The sequence below is a fragment of the Xenopus laevis genome, chromosome 5L (assembly GCF_017654675.1).
Source record: "Xenopus laevis strain J_2021 chromosome 5L, Xenopus_laevis_v10.1, whole genome shotgun sequence".
Lineage (NCBI taxonomy): Eukaryota > Metazoa > Chordata > Amphibia > Anura > Pipidae > Xenopus > Xenopus laevis.
The window spans coordinates 111,017,936-111,032,944 of record NC_054379.1 but is presented as its reverse complement, the minus strand read 5'-3'; the positions used below and the strand labels follow the sequence as shown (position 1 = coordinate 111,032,944).

The 15,009-nt window shown below is 36.1% G+C and overlaps 1 protein-coding gene across 1 annotated transcript; it reads left to right on the top strand.

The window, feature by feature from the left end:
• Positions 1-1,811: 1,811 nt before the first annotated feature.
• Positions 1,812-11,904, top strand: cldn1.L (claudin 1 L homeolog). Its single transcript, XM_018263594.2, has 4 exons — positions 1,812-2,218; positions 7,666-7,830; positions 8,534-8,618; positions 9,746-11,904. The coding sequence occupies exons 1-4, from the start codon at positions 1,996-1,998 to the stop codon at positions 9,906-9,908; spliced, it is 636 nt and encodes a 211-aa protein (XP_018119083.1). The 5' UTR covers positions 1,812-1,995; the 3' UTR covers positions 9,909-11,904.
• The last annotated feature ends 3,105 nt before the right edge of the window (positions 11,905-15,009 follow it).

Sequence of the window (15,009 nt, the reverse complement as noted above, 5' to 3'; positions counted from 1 at the left end):
CAATTTGAAGATATCGTGGTCTGTGGTGGGTTTCATCCGAAAATCAAAAAAAAAAATCAGGGTTTTAAGGTGATAACCTGAAAAATTGATTGATTCGGGTTTTGGCTCGTTTTTATCGAATTTTTCCCAACCCAACTTTTACAAGTTCTTTTATTGATAAATAAAATAAAATCATAGAAGGGAGTTTGGTTGATCTTGTTTTAATAAAAATATCAGGTAAATTCCAGTTTTAGTAAAAACCCCTACTTAAAAATCATTTAAATATCAAATAAACCCCAAAGGATTGTTTTGTCTCCATTTAGGATTAATTATATCTTATGTTGGATCAAGTAAAAGGCATTGTTTTATTATTACAGAGAAAAATTAAATCATATTCAAATATAATTGCTTAAAATGGACTTGGATAATGGGTTTCTGGATAAGGGATCTCATACTTTTATTATGATGATGGTAGTATACTTTATAGCGTTCCCTATAGGAGATTACACATTCTGTCATATTACAGGCCACCCATCACTGTAAATGTATAAAGGTGTGAAGAACTGAGTAGTCTTACATTTGGTATACAAAGGCTAAAGAAGGCTGAAGAACAAAACAAATACAGATTCAGATATTACAGTAATAATGTTAGTGTAGAGATACTAACATATAATACATTTTTTGCAAGCATTTCTTCCCCTGACTTTAAGTGTGAAGGTGTCACTTTTGGCCAGCATCTGACAGGGGGGTCAGGGACCCTCTGGGACTGCCACCTTAAAGGCCCCACACTCCCCGGGCCCCCTGCCCCGGTACAAGGAACTATTGAAACTATTCCTGTAAACTGCTAAGTGAACGCTGTTATTACCTGTAGGTTCAGGCTGACAGTGATTTTAGAGTTCCCTTGCGTCAATGCATGTACATGCACATACATTCATCAGAGCAAACATAAGGGGTTATAGTTGCAAAGGAGCAAATATGGAAGCACAGAAGGGTACAAAGTGCAAGAAAAACAGGCATAAGCACATGGAGCTCAATGACCTATGTTATACCGATGAACACAATGCCACATTTATGAGGGGTGGGCCAGCTTTTTGGAGCAAAAGCTAAAATTTTTGGTGGAAAAAAACGTTTTGAGATTTATTATACCCTGATGCTGCAAAAAGCCTGAATCTGAAAATGCTCCATCTCGAATCTTTCGGGTTATGTATAAGTCAATGGGAGATGCCCCTATCCCAATTGGAAGTTACTGTGGTTTGTACTGGGTTTAGCCCAATAATCCGGGGTTTTCATGCAAAAACATGAAAAAAAACAATTCTAAGATTCTGGTTTTCACTCGGGTTTTTTTCCTGATCTGAATTATTTTACTAATAGATAAGGCAAAATCGGGCATGGGCGTTTGGTCAAGCTTTTTTTATTTTAATTTTGAAAGAAATTTGGATTTTAGTAAATAACCCACTGAGTCACACTATTCATTAATGAGGCAGCTACAGTTACCCTTTATGTTTCTGATTCATCTGTTTTTCCACTGCATTGTTTAAGGCTCTTGCAAGTTCTAAGGGTGTTCTATAGCTTGGTGAAAAACACCTGGCTTAAAAAATATGTATTATGGATGAGGACAAAAACAATGACTACACGGCTGAAATCAGCTTTGCTTTTAACTCCCCTGCAGTCAAATCAAGCAGGAACAACATTTGTGGTGCTACAAATGTGGTGGGAGGTGGTGATGAGTCTTTCACTTCAAGTATCAGTGATTATTCTACTAATCCCATGCAATTCTATTGGATTGCCACTGGGAGGACATTAGAAGACACTTTAAATAAGGCAGATAAGCAGAAGTTTTTAGTTAGCAGATAGACTTGGCAGACCACCGATCAACTCTTTCCTCTCTGCTTTTTTCTTACTTGGGAAGTTCTCAGTCTACATTTACCTAAGGGTCCTCCTTAGACTACAGAAGAGCAGACAAGCGCCTGCTTCAGAGGGAGGCCAAGTGGTAACTTATTTGATCCACTCCAAAGGATGGCCAACGCAGGCTTGCAACTTTTAGGATTCGCCTTAGCTTGTCTGGGCTGGATTGGGTTTATAGTATGTATTGCAATCCCTCAATGGAAAATGTCATCGTTTGCTGGGGATGCCATTATCACAGCACAGATAACCTATGAAGGACTCTGGATGTCTTGTGTAATGCAGAGCACAGGGCAGATGCAGTGTAAATCCTTTGACTCATTGCTGAAGATGGACAGTAAGTATGATTATTTATTTAATTTATTTAATTATATATATATATATATATATATATATATATATATATATATATATATATATATATATATATACATATATATATTCCCCCTATGTATATGTATATCTAGCTGCCAAACAATTAATGCAAAAAAAATTCCAGGTCCTTTTGCATTCTCATCTTTGTTTACAGTCCACTACTTTATATTTGATGCAAGAATTTTTGACGACAGATAGACTGAGCTATAAACATTGATGGATAGAATGACCTTATTTTGTATGTGTAATTATACGCTAAGTGCCACTACACCCCTGACAACCAATCATCCAGTTATCAACAACGAAATGACAAGTTTATGCTGGCTTAATAAAATACCAGCTTCAATTTAAATATTATTACAAGTTGACATGGTGTTTATCTTAACTTGTTGGTGATAGGAAAAAAAATAATTATAGCCAACAGAAAATCGTGAATAGTAAGTCAATAAGTAAAAGATGTTTGTCCTCTAGGTAGAAATGCTCTCACTCTTGCTATAGAGATTGTTTTCCATTGATGGCTCATTGACAAGCAGCCCCCTTTTCCAACATGTAACTGTATTAAGTTAATTGATTCGTCCATGGTTAATATACATGGTTTAGTCTAAACCATTTGGCCATAGAATACATTTCATATGAGTTTATTGGGTTGTCCACAGAGAATGTACCTGGTGTTAAATGAAATAGTCAGTAACACTAACTATAACATGAAGAATGCCTCTCTACTTTTGCCTTAAACTCTAGCAGTTCATGTGTTGATGCCATAACACCATTTCCATTTATTTTCAGTCTTTTTTCTCACTGGGATAGATTAACGCCTCCGGCAATATTTTTTCACCCTTGGTTTATGTTCTCAATTATGAAGTATAAGTGTTGAACACAGAACTCCTGGACATTTGTTCTTGCAATGTATAAACTGGAGTGCTGAACTTTCCACTTTCTAGTTGCTGTGAATCAGAACTCCCAGTCTCCTCTGTTAGTCAGCAGATGCTGGGAGTTGTCATTCACAACAGCTGGAGGGTATCACATCTTATTTTATTATTGCCAGGGTACAGGCTTCATATTTAGTTTCCACAAACAGCTTGAGGACATGCTTTCAGGTTTGGAAAAGCTTATGTTATTACACATTAGCTTTTATGACTGTTTCAGAACAGAATGGAACCTGTGTGGCAGTTGTAAATAGGTTAAAAGGATCCAATTGAGAAGACAAGGCAGTTATATATGAAAATAGCTGTAGCCCTGCTGGAGACCTTAGAATTGTTTATAAAGAACTAGAGTTAGGTGTTGTTCTTTGCACAAAGGATAACATCCTTCCTAGCGGAATGTTATTTTTGGATAGATTGAATACTGGGAGACCGTATGGGGGGCAGGATTATTTTTTATGTTCCGTAGATGTTGATAGTTCACCAGTTATTCTAAGTTCACAGAACAGAGAACCAGCAGCAGCCCCTCCTGCAAGATTCCTGCATGATACACTAAGTTAAGGTGTGTCCTGCTTATAATATACTGGTACTCTGTGAAGTCTCACAAAATGCCTGATGATTCTTTATACAATAGGCTTTCATTTATGTTTTATATTATTACTGAATATAATTTTCTCAGACTATGTTGGGCAATAAAGATAACATAGTGGTGCTGAAGTTAAACACAGGCACACACCCAGAAAGGAAACTGCCATCCGTACAATCAGCTACATCTACACACAATCCCGCAAATAAACACTGATCCTTTTAATATGATTCTTCTAAAACAATAGGGAAATGCCTTTAATCCCAGTAAGGAAGTCTGGAAAGAACATTTTGAAGTCTGTAAAGAAGGACAAATTCTGCTTTAACTGCACAGTCTCATTCTTGCATAGGTGAGAAGCTGGAAGACATGAAACGGGCAGGTTCTCACAAATTTGTGCTGCACAGACAAGATTAAACCAGCCAAAACATTTGCCCTAAAGGCTGCATGCTTTACACAAATTAGCCCTACGCCCCTGTGTGAAACTCATTTGTAACAGTTTAGATTATAATAGAATTGTTTTTTTGCCAGGCAGACTACAAGTTATAGAGTGAATAATGTACCCCCTCTTGTAAAATATAAGGATATTATAAGTTACCGATGAAGTGACTTCTAATATTCTCATATTTTGCAACAGGGGGTACATTATTTATTATAATACACACGTTTCAGTGAGTCATGTGACAGAAATGACATCGCTAAGCTCCGATTATAACTGATGACATCACTAAGCACTAAGGATATAATTTACAGGATATTCATGGCTCTTGTGTTTTATATTGAAATACATTGCTGTCCTTAAGTTTGGTCAAAAACTATTTCTCATCTCATAGTAGTAAACACTGGTCATGTAATGTATGGCTTTGATTCTGAGGTCCCAAATTTCCATTCACTAAAGTGTCAAATTTTATATCCTGATTATTAGTGCAAACATTTGCCCCGAGTAACATATACAGTAATAAATACAAAAACATAATCTATTATTATGTGCAATAAAGGGCACCATGTACAAACAGCCTAAGTAGAAAATGAGCATGTCTCAGCTAGTGTTGCTTATATCACAGATGTGCTTGCATAACATTTGAGAAGATACTGTACATTACTCATAATGATCAGCTGCTAGCTCATTCCATTGACTGTGAATGTTAGAATTAGTGATGGGCGAATTTGGGGCGTTTCGCTGAAAAATTCATGAATTTCCCGTGAAATTTGCGAAACGGCAAAAATTTCTCTACGAAAAAGAGTTTAAGAATCTAACTGGACAACTAAGTTGTTTTGTGCATATACATTGTTCTAACCAGACCCTGTGTCATAATTGAGACATTTTCTCTCCTTGTCACCCTCCCTTTATATCTACACACATACACCTTCTTCTATTCACTCATATTCCTTAAAGGAGTTGTTCACCTTTGCGTTAACTTTCAATATAATGTAGACAGTGATATTCTGAGACAATCTGTAATTGGTTTTAATTTTTATTATGTGTGGTTTTTGAGTTAATTAGCTTTTTAATCAGCAGCTCTCCAGTTTGCATTTTCAGTAATTTGGTTGTTCGGGTCCAAATTACCATAGCAACGATGCACTGATTTGAATACAAGACTGGAATATGCATGGAAGAGTGCCTGGATAGAAAGAGGACTAATAAAAAGTACCAATAACAATACATTTGTAGCCTTACAGAGTATTTATTTTTAGACGGGGTCAGAGACCCCATTTGAAAGCTGGAAAGAGACAGAAGAAACAGGCTAATAATTAAAAAAACTATTAAAAATAAATAATGAAGACCAATTTAGAATTTGCTTAGAATTGCCCATCTTATAACATACTAAAAGTAAACCTTAAGGTGAACCACCCCTTTAACCTAGCAGTCTATGACTCCTTATCTAAAGTTTGCATTTGTTTGTATTTGCTGAAATATCTACTTTAATTCTGGATCTCTATGGGAATGGAAGACCCAAGGGTGGTTCAAATTACACCAGCACCTTGTTACGGGAGAGTGTTGTTACAACACTGGCAAGACTACTTACACAAGTTACTTTAGTTGATATATCAAAAAATGTGAATATGAAACTTGTGAATTTCTTACAGACTTAAACACAGACTTATATATGTACACATAAATACAGGGTAAGGAGCGGTATTTAGCAAGAGCCATCATTTTTTAATAATACATATATAAATGGAAGTATGCTTGCTTGTTACAGCAAGTAATATATATATAATATACATAGAATGGTTGAGTCAGACCATGAATTGTGAAGTGTTGCTTGGCTTGGGGTATTTCAGATGAACAAAGAAATGCAGATTCTGGTTCAGACTTGCTTGCAAGTTAAACATGTTACTACTTTTCAAGTAAGGGCTTGGCAAGGAATTATAACAGGAAGATTTTCAAGATGTTATTACATGGTCGCCTAATCTAGGATCAGTAAGAATTGTACAGCAAAAACACTTAAACTCCGTCCTCTGCTACTAAAATAATAGTACAGCTGCCAAAAATTATATAGAGCAACTGCCGAATAAAGGTCTGTGTTTTTATTCTGATGAACCCTTTTATTTACAATCAGCACTTTTATATATTCAGCAGAATTACTGAGCATACTGATGAATGTAGTGTTTTCTTTAAGGGAAAGGGCAAGGGGCTGCTAAGGAATCTCAGGGGGCCTTATTGAAAAACATCTCAGCTTTAGAAGTCTAAGCTGCTGTCACAGTACTATGGAAACTTTGGATAGGTAGTTGTAGTTATCTTATGTGATAACATGGTTTATGTGCAGAACACAAATGCAAATGTTATATTGCCTGCAAGTCCAAATGCTCAATCTTTTCTGTACCATGGGAAGGAAGGTTGTATTGGTTACTTTCACAAACATGACACCCACAATGCAATGCTTCCCAAATTGAGAAAGCTGCTCCCCCAAAATAGAGTTCTGAATGCAATGGACGAAGAAGGCCACCAAAAGGGCTGTCATTTTAGCAAAATGGTAAACTGTTATTCTATAGTACTAAAACAGGAGTGGCACTTGCTACCATGACACATTCTATGCTACTGTATCACACCCTCTTGAGAATCACAGTTGCCATAAGAGGAAAGGCAGTTGAAGAGTACATTGTAAGCATGTCTCACTTAGTTGAGGATTAGCTCTGCCCTGATATATGTTTATGTATGAAACAGACCAATAATGGACATCCAGGCCTGTGTGTTGATTCTGGAATTATTATGTGTGCCCATCATAGTGTATCCCAGCTGACTTAATCTGAGACAAATTGTAAGAAGTTGTATTCAGTATTTTCTAGAACAGTGATGTCTAAAGGCACTGCTAGATGGCTCTGGGGCAGATATACAAAAAATTGAACCGGAGAATTTTAATCCCAGCAGTTTGGATTTTAGAGAATCAGAGAACACCTTCATTGTCTATCTGTATTTTAGGAATTTCGTAGGCTATTAGGATAATGAGTTTATTCCAGAATGAAATATATTGGATGTGAGAACCCATGCACATTTCTTAAAATGGACACACACATTCATGACGATATTTACTGTGTAATCTGATTAAAAACAAACAAACAAACAAATTCTCACCCCAATGGAATAATCAGTAATAAATCTGAGTTGTCCAAATTTTCCCATGTAGCGCGACAGTTATCCACTATACTGTATGTATGGGACTATATAATAATTAAGTCCAGTCAACGTAGGGTTGGGCAATAGAATCTCTGGAAGGACCAAATCTAAAGAAATGAAAGACTTTTATACTGTTATACTTTTATTATTAATACTACTACAGATACATACAGTATATTGTAACTAAAGTTTAACACTTAAACACAAGAGTTACCATTAAAATCTAGTTGAACACTTAAAATGTTGCATCTGATTATTCGTAATGGAGCTATGGTTTCTTTCTTAAGGCACTATGCAGGCCACCCGAGCACTGATGATCTGTGGGATTCTTGTTGGTTTCTTTGCAATGTGTATTGCTGCAGTAGGGATGAAATGCTTGACATGTCTTCAAGATGATGAAGTAAAGAAGGCAAAGGTTGGAGTAGTGGGTGGAGCACTCTTCATTGTTGCTGGTAAGTGTAAAACTTTAGAGTGAGAAAGAGGTAGTAAATCTATTATAATACACCTTCTACTTCTTTAAGGCCCTCATTTGTGACATTGTTTTACACCCAAGAAAAGTCCACATGTTGAGCAAGATCAATGAACTCACTTTCTCACATATGTATGCAGATGTACATTGAAATAGAAACTTTGTGTTTTGGAATTCCATAATCTGTACAAAAGCACTCAGACTGCAGCCTGTGTCCCTTGCATGGTCATGGATCTCCTTTGTGATTTCTAATATCCTGATATTTTACAATGGGAGTACATTATTCCATATACTGTACATTTACACAATGTTTTGACATTTACCCAGCTTGCTAGCAGTCTGAAGCTGATGCTTTAGGAGCAATCCTCATCATGACTAGGCAGATCTTATAGAAAACTGAGGGTCTAGGGCTTACTCCAGTCAATATTTAAACTATTCATAAAGTGCTACTGTAGAAATGTTGGGCAGCACCATTACGTTGGAAAGGGGCTGTTAGCCTTAAAGGATAAGGCTACTAGAGCCACATATCAAGTTATTCAGTGAACACCTAATCCCAGGACAAAGATGGCACACAAACAGTAAATATAATAAATCTTGTTCTTTACTAACATCCTCTGTACTATTTCCTCTCTACCACCATATGTGCATAAACTGAACACAAATTTCAATATTTTGTTTCTCTTTAGGTCTCTGTGTTTTGATAGCAACAAGCTGGTATGGAAATAAAATCGCAAAGGATTTTTACAATGTGTTCACACCAACCAATTCTAAGTAAGTAGCACCGGAACAGTACAAATCAACAAATGCTTCATTCAATACAAACTGCAACTAGCAAGGCCAAATATGTCCATGAATTGAAAAAAGGAAAAATAGGTACAAAGGAACAAAGTACAGTATACTTTATATAGATTTAATATAAATAGATAAAATACGTTTTTTGTAAATCTCCAGCCTATTGAGCTTTAAATGAAATTATTTAGGTCACTGTAAGGGATATTTTAGGGTTTTGTGACCAGTGTTGGACTGGGATGCCAATGGCCCACCTGAAGACCTTAGACCAGGAGTGCCCATACTTTACTAATGTGAGGTCTACTTTAGTGATGATGTCCGATTATGATCTACATCCATAAAAGCATTGTTAGCATTCTGTTCCATGTTCCATGTTGACAGTGTATTGAGATCTACTGATCCTAAGCTAAGGGTCTACTGGAAGATCCCAATCTACCTTTTGGGCAACCCCAGCCTTAGGCTGAGGGCCCACTTTCCAAACTATTATACCTTACTCAACATTTCTATTCTCCTAGTCTCTTTTCTCTACATACTATACTCTATTCTTACATTATTAAACCTCTTTGTTCCCATAAAGAAATAGGGAATGACCATGAAATAGGCCAAATGGTTAGAGGCAAGAGGCCCACTGACACCTGAGCCCACCGGGAATTTTCCTGATTTTCTGGTGGGCCAGTCCGTCACCAACTGTGACTATGTAATTGAAGCAGAAAAAAAGTTGTGTTCATCAAATTTAAACCTTTGCTCAAAGTAAAGAAATCTGCATCTGTCCCCAAATTGGACCAGTACCTAGATCCATTTGATTCTTTTTTTTAATAACAATACTCTTCGTTTTCTCACTTTTCGTGGAATGTATCTTCCATTTATCACTATTTATGTGGATGGGCCCTTAATGAATGTATTGGATAGAGAAGTGATCTGTTTATCTATGACATTATAAGAGAAACAGAGAATAGTGATGCATAAGCTAAGATCCTATTGTTGTATTGCCTTTTGCTTAAGCATATCTTATTTAAAATAGCTTTTTTAGCCAAAAGATATTGGTTTTTGCTTATTTGTAAGTTTTCTATATAGTGATTTAATTTAATGTAAATATCTTTTTTCCACAGATATGAGTTTGGTCCTGCCTTATTTATTGGATGGGCTGGGGCTGCACTGGCAATCCTTGGAGGTGCCTTGCTCTGCTGCTCTTGTCCCAGAAGAGAGACTTCCTACCCACCACCAAGAAGCTACAATAAAAGTGCACCACCTGCTGGAAAAGATTACGTGTAACAGAGGAACAGAAATACAGAATATAACTGCCATGGGGACATTAGGACATTATTCTCCACATAGTTTTACTGTTAAATGCGTTGCATTTCCTTAGATTCCAGCATACACTTGCATGCTTCTATTCAGCAAAAGTACCATGCTGTCATATCATTAAGCAACCCAGTAAAGCAATGACAGTGATAAGTTAATGCAGGAAGATATTAAAATCTTGAAAGTCAACAATATGAGTTAGAAAACAGAAGGTTATACAGATGCCAGCATTAATCTATGTCATATTCTTGTCTGCACAAACCCTGCACCCCTAATCCAATAAAGCATTATAATTAAATAAACAACAGTCAATAACATTCAAACAGCACCCCAGGCCCATGGATAAAGGGCTTCACAATAAATACAAATAAGAATTGCTATATAGATCTATAGTAATAGTTTCAGTCTGTGCAGTTCAGCACCTGCCATTAAAGAGAACAATCCATACAGGTTGTAAAATCCAATACCTACATAGCACCCCATAATGCTTTTTATTGTGTTTGATAAAATGTAAGTCAAACTGGCACTTATAAAGGGTAGCCCGCACTAGGCACAACAACAACAGTTATATATCTCCTATTCTAACTGTAATGCTTAATATAGGGAGATATTCCTTATCTCTAGTACTTTGGTGACATGACAAAATATCTTCCATGGGCTAAATGTATAAATGTGCTAAAGTTGTATTACCTGATCTACTATCACTGTCATGCACAACTATGTGTTCCAAGTTTTATCCCAACAAAAATACAAAGTCAGCATTCACCCTTGTCGAAAATCTAAGGAAGCCTCATCATTTCTAAAATAAAGTGTGTTTGGGTTGAGAAGGCAAATTGTTATAAGTGTTTCAGAAAAGTGAAATCATGTGCCAATAAATACAACTGCAGAACTCACAGTTTACAGTACCAATTCCTTGCAGTGCTTTGAATCTATAAAAGGAAACATTCTTTATGGCTTTTATATAAAATATCAAAACACGAGCTTTACATGAAAATTTTGGATATGTCCTCAGAGAGTCTAATATTTAACAATAGGACTTTTCACAAACACCCATGAAACTTAGTCGCCACCCAACTCCCCGTTGCTTCCCGTGCTGTGCATTAAGTGCTGGCTTTGTTTGGTCAATCAGAAAGGGGAGACTGGTGTTTATGGCTTGTTAGATGTCCAGTTAGAGCAGATTTTTTGAGTGAAGGCCAAGTTACATTCAGGTATTCACCCATGAATCCAAGGAGTATCTTCCAGGAGTATCTATTAGAGAAATCACGCATTCTTTCCAAATATTTCCAAACCCCCAGCCAAGATCCTGTGCTCCCCTTTGGGAGCTAGCCCCTCCATTTGGAACTGTTGTTAGAAGGACGAGTATAGTTGTATGTATTTGGAGGGTCGTCAGTTAACATTATTGGTACATTTTTGGCAGACATTCCCCATTGTGTTCAGCCATGCCAGAACTGCAAAGCATAACCACTTCTCCTAGTGTACTTGAACCCTGCATCCAGAAGGGCTCACTTCATTTCAATGAGTAAACATTAGGATCAACCTAGTGCCAACTGAAATCTGTCCAATAATTACGTCAATATTATCCAGTTATAAAAAAAATTATACATCTCCCTCTTTGCAACACCATGGCGTTCAGTTTACATTGAAGTCATTATTTCATCCTTACTGTTTATTATACCTTCATACATAACTAGCAACAGCCATCATAGTTCTTTTGCCCTTTTTTGGTACAATATACATTGCTAGAATTTTTTATATTCTGTGTTATTTCTATATTAATCTTTTTTTTTTCTTGGTTTTGTATGTGACTGTTATTTTCAATAGGCAATAGTAATGAATTCTGTTTCAAGAACTGAATCCAAGCATGGGGTACAATGTACAGATATGGTTTCAGGCAATTTTTAGTCAGTTTGTATGGATTACATCTTTTATGTGATTTTTTTTAATAAATAAGACTTTTACAAGAAAATATTGTTTGGATTATTTCTAAATTGGAGTCAACAGTGTGCAGCCATGACCTACAAATGGGTACATTACAGTTTATTTCTACCAAAAACACCATAGCACTATAGCATTTCTATAGTTTCTGTCAATACTGCTATATCAAAAGGACGTTTTTTTATGCCTACTACAGGTATAGCATTTGTTATCTGAAAATCCGTTATCTAGAAAGCCCTGAATTATGGGGCAGCCATCTTCCTCAGACTCTATTTTATTCAAATAATTCAAAATTTAAACTTGATTTCCTTTTTCTCTGTAGTAATAACAAAACAGTACCTTGTACTAGATACAAATAAAGATATAATTAATCTTTATTGGAGTAAAAACAACCCTATTGGGTTTATTTATTGGTTAAATTATTTTTTAGTAGGCTTAAAGTATGCTGACCCAATTTTGGAACGATCCATTATCCAGAAAACCTTAGGGCATTCTGGATAACAGGTCCTGTACTATACTTATAGAAAGTTTCACAAATTCTACCACTACTACTATAACATTATGGTGCTTCACTATTTCTACATCTACTACTTTAGCACTGCTCGGGGGGGGGCATGAAATCTGGATCATTAGGCATGTTTAGGGGGGCATGGATTTAACAGGTCCTGATTAGGCCCCCTCTGTCTGCTGCACTGCACTACAGTGTATTGCCACTACAGATATTCCACTACAGCAGACTATAGATTACTTGTAAGATTAACTTTCCAGTTAAAAGCAACTAATTCTCTATATAGCAGAAGCATTTTCAATTGTGGCGTTACTGGTCTTTTTCAAAAACATACTTTTTTCCCCCATTATCAATTAGATTTTATTTAAGGTCTCATAGCAAGTGATAAACTTTTGCTAAGTTTATAAACAGTAAAATTAGGAGATAGCAAAACAACCTACAGATAGTAGGATATAGCTATGCACTGATCTCAAAGAACCAAGTCCTTTATATGAAAATACAGTATCTTCAAGGTACGCTTCTCTGAATGAATCCGCTCATTGCTTTTTTCCTTATCTATCACCAATGACAGTGATGAGAACTTAATACCTTTATTATTGATTGTGCTCAGCTAAGGTCTATAATTTTTCGAGATTTATTTAACAATAATAATGCCATATCCCTTTTCATAATTGTGGATATATAGGCTGCAACATGCATGAATGCACTCAAGCATCTATAGCTAACTGTACTCGCTCTCAAAAGACCTTTTCCTCTGCCCCATTAAAAGACATCTCCTCCTCATTTAAAATCAATTTCAGCTATAACTGTGTAAGTTTCTAATAACGTTCATATGCAGAGAAGTCATTTATCAAGAATTTAATCTGAAAAATATTTCCCACTTTACAAGCATGTCTGCAAAGAATTGTAAATGGCTCATTTGTAGTTATGTGTAACTAAATGCTCTGACTCTGGACTCAGTACTATGTGAACTCTAGCACATCCTATATGCATTACTGCATGATCACAATGTTTTATCCTGAAATAACTGTTTACCTGCAAATGAAATTGCTACCTTGATCATAATGGTATGAATAGAGAGCCACTACCAGCAGATCTTTGGACACAAATCGCAGACATTTGATTTCGTTTTATTTGTTTTCCTGGTATATACTCAGTCCGCAGCACATAATTGTGGGCTGGTTTTATTTTTCAGTAATTTTTCCAAGCACTGCAAAATGTGTATGTCTGGCATTTCCAGCCAAACATGTTGGGACACAAAGTAGAACTTGGAACTGTGGCTTTCTGTTTTTTATTTTTTTGTTTTGTTTCGTAAGAACCTCACCAATATATTTTTACTGACCATTTTAATTACACATACATGTGAAGCATAGGTTCATTTATATACCTTATAAGGGGTATTTGCAATGATGGATTTATGTTAATTTTTACTTGATGATTAGAGACAAAAAAGGCATTCGTAGAAGAATACAATTCCTTGTGATGTCTATGAAGGTTTTCATTCATCCAGGTCATGGTATATTTAGTAGAAGTAAATCTAGAGCAATTGGACTTGCTGAGTAGTAATTCTAACGATTCAGTGAAATTGATTCAATGATTATAATAACTGCTCACACATAAAGTCTTAAAGGAAAACTATACCCCCCAAACAATGTAGGTCTCAATAAAAAGATATTACATAAAACAGCTCATATGTAAAACCCTTTTTCATGTAAACAAACTATTTACATAATAATATACTTTTTTAATAGTATGTGCCATTGGGTAATCATAAATAGAAAACTGCCATTTAAAAAAAATAAGGGTCACCCATTGGGATCATATGATTCATTGTTAGGTCACATGAGCCAATTAACAGACAGAGTTGTGTATTTTGCTTTCACATTTCTTCCTGTTACAGTTAGGGGCAAATTCATCAAGGGTCGAATTTCGAGGGGTTAAATCCCTCGAAATTCGACTGGGGAATAGAATCGAATAGAATCGAATAGACAATTCGGGCGAATTTACGTGCTGGCGAATAGTCGAATTGGCGAATATTCGCCAGGCGAATAGGCGCTCGATCGAATATTCGCTCGAAGGATTTTCATTCGATCGAATGCCTTTTTATTCGATCAAAAACTTGGAAAACAAGCCTATGGGACTTTCCCATAGGCTTTTAAAGCAATTCGGTAGGTTTTAGGTGGCGAAGTAGGCAGTCGAAGTATTTTTAAAAGAGACAGTACTTCGACTATCGAATGGCGAATAGTCGCAGCGTTTTTGCGCTCGATCTATTCGAATCATTCTACTCAGGCGAATTTACGCCAATTCGATAGTCGAGGAGCACCAAAAACTACTCGAAATTCGAAGTTTTTTTACTTCGAATCCTTCACTCGAAGTTAGTGAATCGGCCCCTTAGAGTTGTAGTATTTCTGGTCAGGTGATCTCTAAGGCAGCACAGAGATCATCACAAAATGGTGGCTCAAATTACATTTACTAAAATATATATACCAGTTTGGCAAGATTCTTTAATATGCCACGTAATATGATATAAACTATCTGTTGCTTAAGTATTCACTTTGGAGGTGTAGTTTTCCTAAGGTCTATATGTAGCTCTAGAAGCAACCCAAGGTAAGTTGAATGCATTATGAG

Coding starts and splice junctions, on each gene's coding strand:
- cldn1.L (XM_018263594.2), top strand. CDS start 1,996: ATGGCCAACGCAGGCTTGCAACTTTTAGGATTCGCCTTAGCTTGTCTG. Junction 2,219..7,665: donor CTCATTGCTGAAGATGGACA/GTAAGTATGATT, acceptor TTCTTTCTTAAG/GCACTATGCAGGCCACCCGA. Junction 8,619..9,745: donor TTCACACCAACCAATTCTAA/GTAAGTAGCACC, acceptor TTTTTTCCACAG/ATATGAGTTTGGTCCTGCCT.